Here is a 17,756-nt window from a genome sequence, read left to right as displayed (position 1 = left end):
GCTTTGCTTTACTGTGATCTCATGAATTTTTACCGGAATCTCGCAAGATTTCATAGTAAACTTCCTTAAACTGAGTAGGGAAATAACATGACTGTGCTGCACATGCCAGATGAACGCTCCCTTGCAAGTCCTGGGACTTGCATCCTGATTGGCTGCTGAACATCCCTTTACAATGGGATGTGACCACTGAGGAAATTTTTAGGTAAAATATCTTCCTTTTAACATAGAGATGCTCAGGTGATATTTTCTAGTCAGCTTTTTACAGCTTCACTGCATCACTTTCAAGTGATTCAACATTTAAGGTATCATGTCCCTTTAAATAAAATACACAGTATCTTCTGTTGTCTATATTTGGAATTCAGAACAAAATAATCATCTCTAAAACTTAACTTTGCAAGTTTTTAATCAAAACTAGCACTAGTGTTAACCAGAAATCTGGAACTTTAAAGTTGAAACAAAAGATAACTTTATAACTTTAGCAAAAATGACTTAAATGTAATAGCACCTGATGTGCAACAGGCCAACAGCACAAACAGAGGTTTTTGTTACCTGCGAACGGTTTCCTTAATACCCAGATTTCCTCCGGAGGAGCAACAGATGTGGGACCTGGAGACATATGTGATGGGCTGGATTCTGAACCCCGGGAACCTTCATTAATAGAGAGCCAAAGATAGAAAAAAAGATAATAAATATATACATACATGAAATGAAAATATAGACAAAGCATCCAGGCATTGATTCTGTTATTTAAACATTCGCAGACCTCCCAAATATCCCCATTTGAGAGGGACACTCCCTACATTCTGAGCTCTGTCCCTCTGACATAGCCATATGTACTGATTTTCAAAAATTCCCATAGCCCCACCCATAGACCAACCAGACAAGCCCATGAACCATCAGACTGCCCAGACACGCCCATGATCATGTCTGCTATTAACCTGCCTACCCGTCCCATCCAAGTATGGTCATAGCCACAAAAACTCCAGGTTAACAACTCCCCATTGTTGTTCCTCCTGTGTCTGCAACTATCTTCTCTTTCATTGACTCCTTTTAAGTGCCGGTTAGTCCAGTTCTGTATGTTCAGACTGTGTGCCGTTAGCTTGGAGCTTAGGTATTCTTGTACTCAATGCACATTTACTGATTAGTGATATTGCCGGCTTTTTGACAGCCGTATTGTGCTTTTCAGATTAGCGTGCATGTTACAGAGTAGGAACTTTACATTTTTTTGCATTGATTGCATTGCTCTATATTATTAATTTTGCCTTTTATACTGTATATGTTACGTAACTTTTACACTGTGTAGTAAAACTGCAAAAATGTAAACCTGTCACTCTGTATTGTGTGTGTAAACCCAAAGTGTACAATACAGCTTTGAAAAAGCGCGCAACATCGCTGATCTGTGAATGTGCACCACTTCTTTCACAGAGTGCAAGAATTACATAAGATACAAGATGGCGGCACCCAGTATGAAAAATGCAGAGCCTCACCTACCGGCACCTGTAAAAGGTTAAAATAAGAGAACGAATAATGAATAAGAGAGCTGCAGGCTGAGGAGGAAAAACAAAAGCATGGTGAGTAGTAAACATTGTGTTGGAATTGTGTCCAAGAGATTAAGTCACTTTATATTGTAGCAAGAGCAGTCAAACTCAATAACAAGAAAAAGCCTTTGTAATCTAGCCAATATCCATAATAATGACCAGACACACAGACCAAGAGCCAGATATACAAAGATAATGGATATATAGACGACATACAGATACCGGGACATAGAGACAGACAGAACAACCCAATTAGCAGACAAATCCTGACATACAGACCAAAAAAGAAACCACCCAGTCAATAACCATCCGCTGTTTTACTAGCAAACATTTACAGAATAATTTTACAAACCAATATAATACAAATTTATACAGTTAAGAATTAAAGCTACACTGAGGCAACGCACAACTAAACTGGCACTGGGAACAATTATTTATAGTGACCCAAAGGGCTAACAACAAAACCACTAATATTAGTTATAATTGCTATTATTTATTTTTAAATAGTTCTGCCACTCAGAATATACCTTAAAGTCGTATATGGCGGTGAGCTAGGATGGTACGTTATATTTTTTGTAAAAGTCACAATAAATAAACAAAATGAAACAAATAAATGGTAGGTGAGTGTGATTAAAAAAAATAAAATAAAGAAAAGACAAAGCAATAAAAATTAAAAAAATAAATAAATATAGAAACTGCTTGATACTGCAGCTCACCTGTTGGGCTACAGGGTCTTTGGTAGCCAAAGGAACTGAAAAGAAGCGGGTGAGAATGTGATGGGGGCATCAAATAATGGAAGGTATGGTGAGTGTCACCATTTGGCACAGACGCCCAGCGGGCCGCATGTAGGGACCGCTGGTGCTGTGGGTGACATGTGTCTTGAGAACCTAATGTTGAGATAACAATAAAATAAACATATATGACAACAATAAAAACATAAGAGCAAACACAAATAAAATGACAAAAATAATAAAAATATGAAAATCAAATAAAAAAATAAAACATGCATAAAAATTCTGCTTTCTTTGAACATCTACAGTTCTAAAACTATTTTGGAGATTTTATCTTGGTTTAGAGGTGAATAATCTGGTATTTTTGAACCACACTGTTCTTTTTATGAGAGCAGACTGATCCATTTCACAGCTGAAAGAGGCTGAGCCTTAAGTGGGCACTAGCTATGTTACTTGCCGGTTGGACACCTCTTTTGGTTTATTCAGGGAATAACTGCCTGCTATTTTGAGTCTACAGCCTATTGAGCCAGACGTATCTACTGATAAAAAATGTTTTCTATATAGACTCATGTGGGTAGGATGGAAAGCTGCAACTTGAGTGGAAATAATTTCACAAACGTTGTTCCCTACAACTGAACAGCTTTGATACTCTCAAAGGACAGGGAACAAAACACAGAAAAAATACACCACACAACCACAGGAAAAAAAACACCTATTGTGTACATATTTAAAAAGCATAAAATAAAAAACAAAACTCTGAACCCCGGTGTCAGGTGGGGTTGAAAAATACAATAAAAAGGGCACTGAAGATAAAGGACACAAACGCGTTTGGGCCCATAGAATACGCTTTTGGCAGTGTGGTTAACTCTCACAGGACACACAGAAATAGTCACAAAGGAAAGAGTTACTAATTAGGAGGAAGAAGTAGTCAGGCAGAAAATAATTACTAGTTAGGAAAGAGAGCGTTACTAGCCAGGAAGAAAAAAGCTACAATTTAGGAGAAAGTAATCACTAGTCAGTGCAAAAACAGGTACTACTCAGGAGTGGGGAAAAATTACTAGTCAGGCGAACAAAAATGTTACAAACAAAACAGCTGCATGATTTTCTTCCTTTTCTAAGCACCTCCCACCTTGTGACTCTAGCTCCTGTATCAGTAAACATTTACTGACTTCACCAGTTCATCTTAAATGTGAAAAAAGTTAAAAAAAAATTATAAATTTTAATGAATGGAAAATTGCATTAAAAAAGCTAAATCAAAACAAAAAAATTAAATGTAAAAGTAAAATCAAGATCTAGCGATTGATAATTTTTGTGTTTACTAGTATGATTTTCCATCTATCAGTCATCCTTTACTAAAATTATTTTGTCAATATGTTTAGGAATTTATTATTAACTGGATGATGGGTATTTAAATTTAATTTGGCTTTAAAGCACTGAGCTTTTTAAAATTTAATTCTTGTATTTACCCTACAAAGCCACTACTGTTTAAAAAATAACACATTTTAAAATGTTTCCCCTCTCTGTCATCAGTTGTTCATATGATGTGAAACTCTTGTAGCAAGGATATAAAGCTAAATAAATGCTATTGGTTGCATAAAAAGGGAGGTAAAGGCTTTGCCTATTCTTTTGATGGCTTCCACCAGACTGGATGGGAAGTAGCCCACTCTGTCATTGCCCGTCCGGTTGTCATGGATACAGCCTTTCCATCGTCCATCAGGATGCTGCTCGAGGACCTAAACAGGACAAGGGAGAGACATAGTGCATATTATATGATGAAACACAGCTGAGATAGATGGGGAATCAGAACAAGGATAGCACACTTGTAGGGTACATATAGATTACATTCTGGCAGTATATATACTGTATATATATATATATATATATATATATATATAAACGTTCACATACACATATATATAGGGTATTACTGTGATCATACTAAGATATACAAAGTGAGGATACCAGCTATATGTGTCTGATTTCCTAACCTCTATTTGCGATTAATAGCTATAGAATTTGTGTAATGAACTGGCTGCAAACATACTTTCTAAAAGGGACATTACTGACTACATACATAGCTACATAACTTTGCTCATTGTATTGGACCGCTGGCCAAATATCTGCCTTATAAATGGGTTTACTTTGCGCAAACCTCCCAATCTATGTGGAACTACTATCTATATTCAAAAAAAGTTGCGCCAGTTAATAAAGGCTTTAAACCGGCCTTCTGTGTAAGAGCTTATTTACAGTAGACCTAACAAATATGTGTGGGGTTTTGTATTTATACAGTTAAGCTTTGTATGGAATTATTTGATAATATGTACTTATTCTCTATATATGGAATTTCTAGTTAAATGCCTCTACTCTATAGACAGTATAATTGTACCTGTACCTTGGGCAAAAAACAACAACATTTTTTTGCTTTCACGATTCACATAGAAAATACAATTTTAAACAACTTTTTAATTTAATTCTATTTTTAAATTTTCTTTGCTTTCTTGTTATCTTTTGTTGAAAATCAGGAAGGTAAGTTCAGGAGTGTGCACGTGTCTGCAGCCAGCAGTTTTACAACAATGTTTTACATTAGCAAGAGCACAAGATGGCAGCACTATATGGCAGCAGTTTCACAACAATGTTTTACATTAGCAAGAGCACAAGATGGCAGCAGTTTTACAACAATGTTATACATTAGCAAGAGCACAAGATGGCAGCACTATATGGCAGCAGTTTTACAACAATGTTATACATTAGCAAGAGCACAAGATGGCAGCACTATATGGCAGCAGTTTTACAACAATGTTATACATTAACAAGAGCACAAGATGGCAGCACTATATGGCAGCAGTTTTACAACAATGTTATACATTAACAAGAGCACAAGATGGCAGCACTATATGGCAGCAGTTTTACAACAATGTTTTACATTAGCAAGAGCACAAGATGGCAGCACTATATGGCAGCAGTTTTACAACAATGTTTTACATTAGCAAGAGCACAAGATGGCAGCACTATATGGCAGCAGTTTTACAACAATGTTATACATTAACAAGAGCACAAGATGGCAGCACTATATGGCAGCAGTTTTACAACAATGTTATACATTAACAAGAGCACAAGATGGCAGCACTATATGGCAGCAGTTTTACAACAATGTTATACATTAGCAAGAGCACAAGATGGCAGCACTATATGGCAGCAGTTTTACAACAATGTTATACATTAACAAGAGCACAAGATGGCAGCAGTTTTACAACAATGTTATACATTAACAAGAGCACAAGATGGCAGCACTATATGGCAGCAGTTTTACAACAATGTTATACATTAACAAGAGCACAAGATGGCAGCACTATATGGCAGCAGTTTTACAACAATGTTTTACATTAGCAAGAGCACAAGATGGCAGCACTATATGGCAGCAGTTTTACAACAATGTTATACATTAGCAAGAGCACAAGATGGCAGCAGTTTTACAACAAGGTTTTACATTAACAAGAGCACAAGATGGCAGCAGTTTTACAACAATGTTATACATTAACAAGAGCACAAGATGGCAGCACTATATGGCAGCAGTTTTACAACAATGTTATACATTAACAAGAGCACAAGATGGCAGCACTATATGGCAGCAGTTTTACAACAATGTTATACATTATCAAGAGCACAAGATGGCAGCAGTTTTACAACAATGTTATACATTAGCAAGAGCACAAGATGGCAGCACTATATGGCAGCAGTTTTACAACAATGTTATACATTAACAAGAGCACAAGATGGCAGCAGTTTTACAACAATGTTATACATTAACAAGAGCACAAGATGGCAGCAGTTTTACAACAATGTTATACATTAGCAAGAGCACAAGATGGCAGCAGTTTTACAACAATGTTATACATTAGCAAGAGCACAAGATGGCAGCACTATATGGCAGCAGTTTTACAACCATGTTATACATTAACAAGAGCACAAGATGGCAGCACTATATGGCAGCAGTTTTACAACAATGTTATACATTAGCAAGAGCACAAGATGGCAGCAGTTTTACAACAATGTTATACATTAACAAGAGCACAAGATGGCAGCACTATATGGCAGCAGTTTTACAACAATGTTATACATTAGCAAGAGCACAAGATGGCAGCACTATATGGCAGCAGTTTTACAACAATGTTATACATTAGCAAGAGCACAAGATGGCAGCACTATATGGCAGCAGTTTTACAACAATGTTATACATTAGCAAGAGCACAAGATGGCAGCACTATATGGCAGCAGTTTTACAACAATGTTATACATTAACAAGAGCACAAGATGGCAGCAGTTTTACAACAATGTTATACATTAGCAAGAGCACAAGATGGCAGCACTATATGGCAGCAGTTTTACAACAATGTTTTACATTAGCAAGAGCACAAGATGGCAGCACTATATGGCAGCAGTTTTACAAAAATGTTATACATTAACAAGAGCACAAGATGGCAGCACTATATGGCAGCAGTTTTACAACAATGTTATACATTAGCAAGAGCACAAGATGGCAGCACTATATGGCAGCAGTTTTACAACAATGTTATACATTAACAAGAGCACAAGATGGCAGCACTATATGGCAGCAGTTTTACAACAATGTTATACATTAGCAAGAGCACAAGATGGCAGCACTATATGGCAGCAGTTTTACAACAATGTTATACATTAGCAAGAGCACAAGATGGCAGCACTATATGGCAGCAGTTTTACAACAATGTTATACATTAACAAGAGCACAAGATGGCAGCACTATATGGCAGCAGTTTTACAACAATGTTATACATTAGCAAGAGCACACGATGGCAGCACTATATGGCAGCAGTTTTACAACAATGTTATACATTAGCAAGAGCACAAGATGGCAGCACTATATGGCAGCAGTTTTACAACAATGTTTTGCATTAGCAAGAGCAGAAGATGGCAGCAGTTTTACAACAATGTTATACATTAGCAAGAGCACAAGATGGCAGCACTATATGGCAGCAGTTTTACAACAATGTTATACATTAGCAAGAGCACAAGATGGCAGCACTATATGGCAGCAGTTTTACAACAATGTTATACATTAACAAGAGCACAAGATGGCAGCACTATATGGCAGCAGTTTTACAACAATGTTATACATTAACAAGAGCACAAGATGGCAGCACTATATGGCAGCAGTTTTACAACAATGTTATACATTAACAAGAGCACAAGATGGCAGCACTATATGGCAGCAGTTTTACAACAATGTTATACATTAGCAAGAGCACAAGATGGCAGCACTATATGGCAGCAGTTTTACAACAATGTTTTACATTAGCAAGAGCACAAGATGGCAGCACTATATGGCAGCAGTTTTACAACAATGTTATACATTAACAAGAGCACAAGATGGCAGCACTATTTCCTGTCATGTAGTTCTTCAGACATTTGCACACTACCTATCTAGATAGCTCTTCTACAAAGAATAATAAGAGAACAAAGCAAATTTGATCATAGACGTAAACTGGAAACCTTTTTAAAATTGTGTTCTCTATCTGAATCACACATTTTTTGGGGGGGATTCATGTCCCTTTAAAGGGAGAGTAAAGACAAAACTAAACGCATGCCGTTTGAAGCAACTTTCAAATTTACTTTTGTTATCTAATTTGCTTTAGGTGTTTTTTTTTAATAAACCTGAGTTGTTACTCAAATACTATAGTTAGATTGTGAGATCAATTCAGGAAAGTAAATAAGTAAGAAATCAAACAAGGAAAGTAAAAAAAGGAAGTTGAATTGGAAAAGTAAGGAATACGGAATTCAAAGACAAATTAATAAAATTGGAATCACATACTATAAAATAATCCCATAATGCACTACCTTGGAGGTCACAAGCTGCTAGGCTATACATGGGATAAACTCTGTAAGGATATCTACATATGCAAACATCAAAATGTTAAAAAGGTGTTTGGGTAAAAATTAGCATCTGCCTTTGGGAAAATAAATATATTTTCAAATAATTGATTCAATACAGGCAGTCCCCGGGTTACAGACATCAATAATGGTGTTAGAAAGGAAGCAAGAAAACCCTATCAGCACAACGCATTGCTTTACACCAACAAGTGTATGTGAGACTCACCGTGATGACGTCTCCAGTTTTTATGTTTAGACTGGTCAGATCATAATTGTTACAGTAATCCTTTAGTGCCCTGACCTGCAGAGCTGCCGAGGCATCTGCAAAACACCAGAGACAAACAAATATATATAGTAACGGGGTAAATATAGAGGAAGATATACGTAATATGATAGCTAGACAGACAGACAGAAGAAATATAGATATAGACAGACAGATGCCAGATGGATGATTGATAGATAGACAGACAGATAGAAAGACAGACAAATAGTCAGCAGACAGATAGACAGACAGACAAATAGACAGACAGACATACAGGCAGGGAGACAGACAGGCAGATATATATATATATATATATATATATATATATATATAGATGATAGATATAGACAGACAGACAGATGCCAGATGAATGATTGATTGATTGATTGATTGATAGATAGACATACAGATAGAAAGATAGCCAAATAGTCAGCAGACAGATAGACAGACAGACAAATAGACAGGCATACAGGCAGGGAGACAGACTGACAGACAGGCGGATAGATATATAGATGATAGATAGATATAGACAGACAGATAGATGCCAGATGAATTATAGCTAGACAGATAGAAAGACAGACAGACAAATAGTCAGCAGACAGATATACATACAGTCATACAGGCAGGCAGATAGACATACAGACAGATAGACAAATAAACAGACAGATAGGAAGATAGATAGATAGAAAAAAAATATCACTTTTCTACATAATGTTTGTGTTGGCTGTTTCTCCCTCCCCTCTCTGATTCTCTCTTACATTGAGGATGCCTTTAATGTTTCTTGTGCTGTAGTCTCCCTCTGCCTTGCCTGGCAGTCTTTTCCTCTCTTTACTTCCCTTCCTTGTTGTGCATGTCTCTTTCCTCCCCCATACTGGCTGACATAGGCTATCTGTGCCCTCTCTGTGTAGTTTGGCTTAGAGCCCTCAGCACAGCCTGTTTGGCTAACTTCAGTAACACTTTCACATGAGTGGCAGCCGCACATAAAAGCCCTCGTGGCTGAATTTTATATTCACTTTTTTTCCACTGAGATTCCTACCTCTCAGCATCTGTTTGATCTCCTTGCTTGCCTGGGTGCCTGTGAATTGGTTGACAATATCCAGAGCTGATTGATTGTAGGTATTCCTAATGTGAGCATTAATTCCGCTCTGCAAGAGAAGAGATTTCATCAATAAATCACGCTGAAGCATAAATTGGCATGAGGATACAGTTCTGCAGATGTGAACCTTAGAACAGTTCTTGACAAATCTCAAAAGCCAATGAGCCCTCAGCCCTGTCTCCTAAATTTTTGATATCCTTTTATTCTATATATGTCACTATATAAAACCATTCCATGGCTGGCATCTAAATATTCTGGGTGGTTCCTGGTTAAAGGGACAGTCAACTTTAGGAAAAAGCTGGCAGCAAAAAAGCACTAGCAAGAGGGATTTAGAGCACCTCTGTAGGTAAAATGTATTTTAAAGACTACGTAGCAGCTATTGTATAATATTTCCAATAAATATTTTATTGCTTCATTTATTGCTTTAACATACCAAGGTCACATATAATAATAAAAAAACAAAAAACATTCTGCGATGGTTTTCTTAAAAATATTACCCAAACCAGTCTCCATATAGTTTATGCAGCGTACAAAGGCAAGGCGAAGATACTCCACTGTACATAAAATGCTACAAAGCAGATTATTCTACATTTTTGCACAGAAAACACAACTAACAATCGCCTAGATTACGAGTTTTGTCGGTAAAGACCTGCGGGGCTAACAAGCCTTTTTTTTCCAGCGCTCCCTTAAGCCAACGCTTGTATTACGAGTTTTCTGAATGGCTGCGTTAGCCTCAGAAAAGTGATTGTGGAGCAAATTTAGCTCCACTTCAACCCTCAATACCAGCGTTGCTTACGGTAGCGGTAAGCTGGAAAAACGTGCTCGTGCACGATTTCCCCATAGGATACAATGGGGCTGAGCTGGCTGAAAAAAACCTAACACCTGCAAAAAAGCAGCGTTCAGCTCCTAACGCAGCCCCATTGTTTCCTATGGGGAAACACTTTCTAAGTCTACACCTAACATGAACCCCGAGTCTAAACACCCCTAACCTTACACTTATTAACCCCTAATCTGCCGCCCCGCTATCGCTGACACCTGCATTATACTATTAACCTCTAATCTGCCTCTCCGGACACCGCCGCCACCTACATTATCCCTATGAACCCCTAATCTGCTGCCCCCAACATCGCCGACACCTATATTAAATTTATAACCCCTAATCTGCCCCCCCCCTCAATGTCGCCGCCACCTACCTACACTTATTAACCCCTAATCTGCCGACCGGACATTGCCGCCACTATAATAAATGTATTAACCCCTAAACCGCCGCACTCCCGCCTCGCAAACACTATAATAAATTTTATTAACCCCTAATCTGCCCTCCCTAACATCGCCGCAACATACCTACAATTATTAACCCCTAATTTTCCGCCCCTAACGTCGCCGCTACTATAATAAAGTTATTAACCCCTAAACCTAAGTCTAACCCTTACCCTAACCCCCCTAAATTATATATAATTTAAATAAAACGAAATACATTTACTATAATTAAATAAATTATTCCTATTTAAAACTAAATACTTACCTATAAAAGAAACAATAAGATAGATACAATATAACTAATAGTTACATTGTAGCTATTTTATGATTTATTTTTATTTTACAGGCACCTTTGTATTTATTTTAACTAGGTACAATAGCTATTAAATAGTTAATAACTATTTAATAGCTACCTAGTTAAAATAATTACAAAATTACCTGTAAAATAAATCCTAACCTAAGTTACAAATACACCTAACACTACACTATCAATAAATTAATTAAATAAATTAAATACAATTTTCTAAAATAAAATACAATTAAATAAACTAAACTATATTACAAAAAAACAAACACTAAATTACAAAAAATAATAAAATATTACAAGAGGACCTCTTCTGCCTCGATTGGATGAAGACTTCTGCCGCTCTGGATGTCCTATTCTGGCCCATCGGTGCCCAGCTGGGTGAACACGGTTTAAGGTAGGGTGATCTTCAATGGGGTAGTGTTAGGTTTTTTTTAAGGGGGGATCGGGTGGGTTTTAGAGTATGGGTGTGTGGGTGGTGGGTTGTAATGTTGGGGGGGTATTGTATTTCTTTTATTTTATAGGTAAAAGAGCTGATTACTTTGGGGCAATGCCCCGCAAAAAGCCCTTTTAAGGGCTGGTAATAGAGCTGATTACTTTTGTAATTTAGTATAGGGTAGGGAATTTTATTTTTTGGGGGGGCTTTTTTTATTTTATTAGGGGGCTTAGATTAGGTGTAATTAGATTAAAATTCTTGTAATATTTTATTATTTTTTGTAATTTAGTGTTTGTTTTTTTGTAATATAGTTTAGTTTATTTAATTGTATTTTATTTTAGAAAATTGTATTTAATGTATTTAATTAATTTATTGATAGTGTAGTGTTAGGTGTATTTGTAACTTAGGTTAGGATTTATTTTACAGGTAATTTTGTAATTATTTTAACTAGGTAGCTATTAAATAGTTATTAACTATTTAATAGCTATTGTACCTAGTTAAAATAAATACAAAGTTGCCTGTAAAATAAAAATAAATCATAAAATAGCTACAATGTAACTATTAGTTATATTGTATCTATCTTATGGTTTATTTTATAGGTAAGTATTTAGTTTTAAATAGGAATAATTTATTTAATTATAGTAAATTTATTTAGTTTTATTTAAATTATATTTAATTTAGGGGGGGATTAGGGTTCGGGTTAGACTTAGGTTTAGGGGTTAATAACTTTATTATAGTAGCGGCGAAGTTGGGGGGCGGAAAATTAGGGGTTAATAATTGTAGGTAGGTTGCGGCAATGTTAGGGAGGGCAGATTAGGGGTTAATAAAATGTATTATAGTGTTTGCGAGGCGGGAGTGCGACGGTTTAGGGGTTAATACATTTATTATAGTGGCGGCAATGTCCGGTCGGCAGATTAGGGGTTAATAAGTGTAGGTAGGTGGCGGCGACGTTGAGGGGGGCAGATTAGGGGTTAATAAATTTAATATAGGTGTCGGCGATGTTGGGGGCAGCAGATTAGGGGTTCATAGGGATAATGTAGGTGGCGGCGGTGTCCGGAGAGGCAGATTAGAGGTTAATAGTATAATGCAGGTGTCAGTGATAGCGGGGGCGGCAGATTAGGGGTTAATAAGTGTAAAGTTAGGGGTGTTTAGACTCAGGGTTCATGTTAGGTGTAGACTTAGAAAGTGTTTCCCCATAGGAAACAATGGGGCTGCGTTAGGAGCTGAACGCTGCTTTTTTGCAGGTGTTAGGTTTTTTTTCAGCCAGCTCAGCCCCATTGTATCCTATGGGGAAATCGTGCATGAGCACGTTTTTCCAGCTTACCGCTACCGTAAGCAATGCTGGTATTGAGGGTTGAAGTGGAGCTAAATTTGCTCCATGATCACTTTTCTGAGGCTAACGCAGCCATTCAGAAAACTCGTAATACCAGCGTTGGCTTATAGGAGCGCTGGAAAAAAAAGGCTCGTTCTTCTCTGTGAAAGGCACATATTGAGCAAAAAGAGGCTGCTTCTAGGGTGGTAACTATAGCCATAGAACAAGCTATTATGCTATTGTTCGTTCCCGGGTTGAGCGCTTCTCTCTTTTTATTTATGCAAATTATGACACTTAGGGAAGTCTCCCTAAGTGTGATGCGGGAATCCAGACGTGGACCCGTTGCTCAGTGTGCCTAGAGGGATATGGCTGCACTTCACTGACGAGGCCCACAACAGGCCAAAACGTATGTCTGGGGTTTTGCTGTATCTCTTGTTCAGAGAGGGATTGCCTGATATTTCGGGGATGGACTGTACTGTGAAGTCAGGATCAGACTGATATGCTACAGGAAAGTTCTTCTCTGTGAAAGGCACATATTGAGCAAAAAGAGGCTGCTTCTAGGGTGGTAAGTAGCCATAGAACAAGCTATTATGCTATTGTTCGTTCCCAGGTTGAGCGCTTCTCTCTTTTTATTTATGCAAATTATGACACTTAGGGAAGTCTCCCTAAGTGTGATGCGGGAATCCAGACGTGGACCCGTTGCTCATTGTGCCTAGAGGGTTATGGCTGCACCTCACTGACGAGGCCCACAATAGGCCGAAGCGTACGTCTGGGGTTTTGCTGTTTCTCTTGTTCAGAGAGAGATTGCCTGGTATTTCGGGGCTGGACTGTACTGTTCTTCTCTGTGAAAGGCACATATTGAGCAAAAAGAGGCTGCTTCTAGGGTGGTAACTAGCCATAGAACAAGCTATTATGCTATTGCTCGTTCCCAGGTTGAGCGCTTCTCTCTTTTTATTTATGCAAATTTAATATAGGTGTTGGCGATGTTAGGGACAGCAGATTAGGGGTTCATAGGTATAATGTAGGTGGCGGCGATGTCCGGTCGGCAGATTAGGGGTTAAATAATTTTATTATAGTGTTTGCGATGTGGGTGGGGGCTCGGTTTAGGGGTTCATAGGTAGTTTATGGGTGTTAGTGTACTTTGTAGCACTGTAGTTAAGAGCTTTATGTTCCGGCGTTAGCCCATAAAACTCTTAACTACTGACTTTTAAATGCGGTTGGAGTCTTGGAGGTAGAGGCTCTACCGCTCACTTTCTCCAAGACTCTTAATACCAGCATTGGGCAAATCCCATTAAAAAGATAGGATACGCAATTGACGTAAGGGGATTTGCGGTAGCCTCGAGTCACGGAAGAAAAGTGAGCGGTGAGCCTGTACCTGTCAGACTCGTAATACCAGCGTTAGGTAAAAAGCAGCGTTGGGAACTCTCAACGCTGCTTTTTAAGGCTAACACCAAACTCGTAATCTAGGCGAATGTTTCCACTCAAGCAGGGGATTCTGGGTAGTGATATGTAAGGATTGTTTGCATATCTTTTACCCAGAATCCCCTGTTTCAGTGGAAACACTGATATGGTTTCTTGTGCAAAAAATAGATCTTATCTGTATTGTTTGGATGTGCAATACACACAACACACTCACTTCCACAATACTCACAAAATAATTGAAACACTCACTACCACAATTCACAGTTTTTTAACACTGTATAATGAGCAGCAATATGATAATGTATTCTTTAAGCATACATTTCTTAAAGAAGGGCTTGACAAACCCAGGAGCCAGGGAGCTACTGACTCCTATCATTTTGGGTTATTCTACATATATGTCTATACAAATACCTCTGTCTGGCTTCTAAATATTATTACTGGCTCCTAAATTTTAATGTCAACCTCTACCTTAAAGGATAAACATTACATGACTTCAATAATTCTACAACTAAATTTCAGGGCAGAAGGCTATTCCAGTACAAAATAGCCGTTATCTACAATCATTTAGTTAAACAGTGGACAATACGACTCCCTAAGCATGCAGAGGTTTCTCCAATGAAACAAATCTAACCAGTTCCTACCTACGATTCACTGAATAACATTAGCTTTGGTAATAAATGTGTCACTAGAGAGTCATATCTATCCTTAGTGAATTTAAGTCTGTAATACCGGGATGAAATTTATACACAGCCAGACGAATCCCATCAGGATCCTACACTCTGTGTCGGCCTGTTTTATGTGAATCTTCCCTCCAGGTTGTTCTTTTGATGTGGCAAGTTACAGCTCGGTATCTTGGGAACCCTGTACCCAGGGGACTGGCACATCAAAAAACACATTCCCTGCTGACAAGCACCCAGAGCACTGTTATACCAAACAGAACAAAACCAACTGTGTTAATGCAAAATCATTTTTCATTCCTGTACAAACATTGTACTCTAATGTGATGCTTATTAGACCAGCAAAGGGACATTATCCTTCCTGGTAAAATATTTTATAAATAAATAAATAAATTATAGTCATTTTCTATATCAATATCACTGCACAGTGTAAGATAAGACAAGTATGTCTTTAAAGGGACAGTCAAGTCCAAAATAAAGTTTCATGATTCAAATAGGGCATGCAATTTTAAACAATTTTCCAATTTACTTTTATCACCGTTTGCTTTATTCTCTTGGTATTCTTAGTTGAAAGTAAAACCTAGGTAGGCTCATATGCTAATTTCTAAGACTTTGAAGGCCGCCTCTAATCTGAATGCATTTTGACAGTTTTTCACCACTAGAGGGCATTAGTGTGTCATATAGATAATATTGAGCTCACGTACATGAAGTTACCTAGGAGTCAGCACTGATTGGCTAAAAATGCAAGTCTGTCAAAAGAACTGAAATAAGGGGGCAGTTTGCAGAGGCTTAGATACAAGGTAATTACAGAGGTAAAACATGTATTATTATAACTGTGTTGGTTATGGAAAACTGGAGAATGGGTAATAAAGGGATTATCTATCTTTTTTAAACATCAAAAATGCAGGTGTTGACTGTCCCTTTAATAGAGATCTGTTTTCTATTTTCCACTTTAAAAAATAAATAAAAAAAAACCTATTTCCACTGCCCACAGAAAACAGGTTTATAAAATACAATAAAATAAAGCGTAAGCATGGCTGACCTTTACTGTGGCATATTCGCACCTCTGCCTGGTTACCCGTCAATCTGATTGTCTTTACATGTTTATGCAAGTTTGCAATCCACCAATTAGAAGAGAAGCTTTCTTCTTTATGTGAGTGCGCGGCTCAGCTGTAGCTATAGGTACTTGGAAAGTGTCTTCATGTGCTTAAAGGGACATAATACCCATAAATTACTTGAAAGTGATGCAGAAAAATGTAAAAATATCACCTGAACATCTCTATATTAAAAAGGAAGATATTTTACCTCAAACGTTCTTCAGCTCATAATGGTAAGTGCTCTGTGAACAGTTATCCTTCAGCTACTGTCAGCTGCATGTTGCAGAAAAAAGGAAAAACAGCTAATCAGCTTCATCAGTGCTGATGTAACACTTTGCTTTACTGTGATCTCTTGAGATTTCACTAAAATTGCATGAGATTTCATAACTTCCTTAAACTGTGGAGGAAATTAAAATGACTGTGCCTGCACATGCCAGATGCATGCTCCCTTGCAAATCCTGGGACTAGCATCGTGATTGGCTGCTTAAAGCCAATTTACAATGGGAGGTGGCTACTGAGGAAATATTTAGGTAAAATATCTTCCTTTTTTACATAGGGATGTTCAGGTGATATTTTCTAGTCAGCTTTTTACAGCTAAGCTGCATCACTTTAAAGTGCTTCAACATTTGGATATCATGTCCCTTTAAAGGTGACACTATAGTACGAGCTGTAGGTAGTGTTTGCATTAACATTTTTTTTAACTAGTCTGTTTAATCTTGTTTTGGAGACTTGCTCAAACCATTATATTATAAGTGAACCCTTTTTTTCACAATGAGACTTCTTAGAGCATCTTGCCTGAGTGTCGAGGTTTTGAATATCAGGCCCTTAGAGAGAGGGTTTAAAGGGACATAATACTCATATGCTAAATCACTTGCAACTGATGCAGTATAACTGTAAAAAGCTGACAGGAAAATATCACCTGAGCATCTCTATGTAAAAAAGGAAGATATTTTACCTCACAATTTCCTCAGCTCAGCAGAGTAAGTTCTGCATAAAAAGTTATACTCAGCTGCTCCCAGCTGCAGGTAAAAAAATAAATAAATGAAGAAATGAACAGCAGCCAATCAGCATCAGCAGTGCTGAGGTCATGAACTCTTACTGTGATCTCATGAGATTTCACTTAACTCTAATGAGATTTCATAGTAAACTTCCTTTAACCTGAATAGGGAAATAATATGAGAGTGCATGAGGCTCATCCCCTAAGCTGTCCCAGGACAGACATACTAATATGCTGCTTAGAAATCCTTTACAATGGGATGTGGCTACTGAGGAACTTTTGAGGTAAAATATCTATCTTTTTTACATAGAGATGTTCAGGTGATATTTTCTAGTCAGCTTTTTACAGCTATGCTGCATCACTTTCAAGTGTTTAAACATTTGGGTATTATGGCCCTTTAAGGATTATTTTTTTTCTCACTGCTGGGAAGATTTAAAGGGACATTAAATGCTTCTTCCTTTTCTGTAAAAATGAAGCTTGCTCCACGCTCCCTAGAGAGGTCAAATGGCAGGAACAGCCTCTAATAAAAATGAAGAGATGCTCAATGATTAACGAACATCACGTCGGATTTATCAACCTCAAGAGCGTCTATGAATCTCTCTAATACAGTCTTACAGGTTTGTTGTTAAAGGGACATTAAAGTTATTTTTTATGTGTATAGTTTATATCAGCAATTAACTACTGAATTGCAAAAGACCTACATAATAAATTAAGGCC

General features: G+C 37.5%; 1 protein-coding gene across 1 annotated transcript in view; it reads right to left on the bottom strand.

Annotated features, from left to right (window-relative positions):
* CASKIN1 (CASK interacting protein 1) overlaps positions 1–17,756 on the bottom strand; it is a 444,510-nt gene that overhangs the window by 111,035 nt on the left and 315,719 nt on the right. Inside the window, exons 8-12 of the mRNA XM_053694420.1 lie at positions 9,475–9,583; positions 8,403–8,497; positions 3,888–4,002; positions 2,255–2,425; positions 550–648 (exon numbers count right to left, since the gene is read on the bottom strand). Of these exons, the coding sequence (XP_053550395.1) occupies positions 550–648; positions 2,255–2,425; positions 3,888–4,002; positions 8,403–8,497; positions 9,475–9,583 (589 nt within the window). The remainder of the gene's footprint in view (positions 1–549; positions 649–2,254; positions 2,426–3,887; positions 4,003–8,402; positions 8,498–9,474; positions 9,584–17,756) is intronic.

Source organism: Bombina bombina, chromosome 11 (assembly GCF_027579735.1).
Source record: "Bombina bombina isolate aBomBom1 chromosome 11, aBomBom1.pri, whole genome shotgun sequence".
Lineage (NCBI taxonomy): Eukaryota > Metazoa > Chordata > Amphibia > Anura > Bombinatoridae > Bombina > Bombina bombina.
This window is presented reverse-complemented; position numbering and strand designations above follow the sequence as displayed.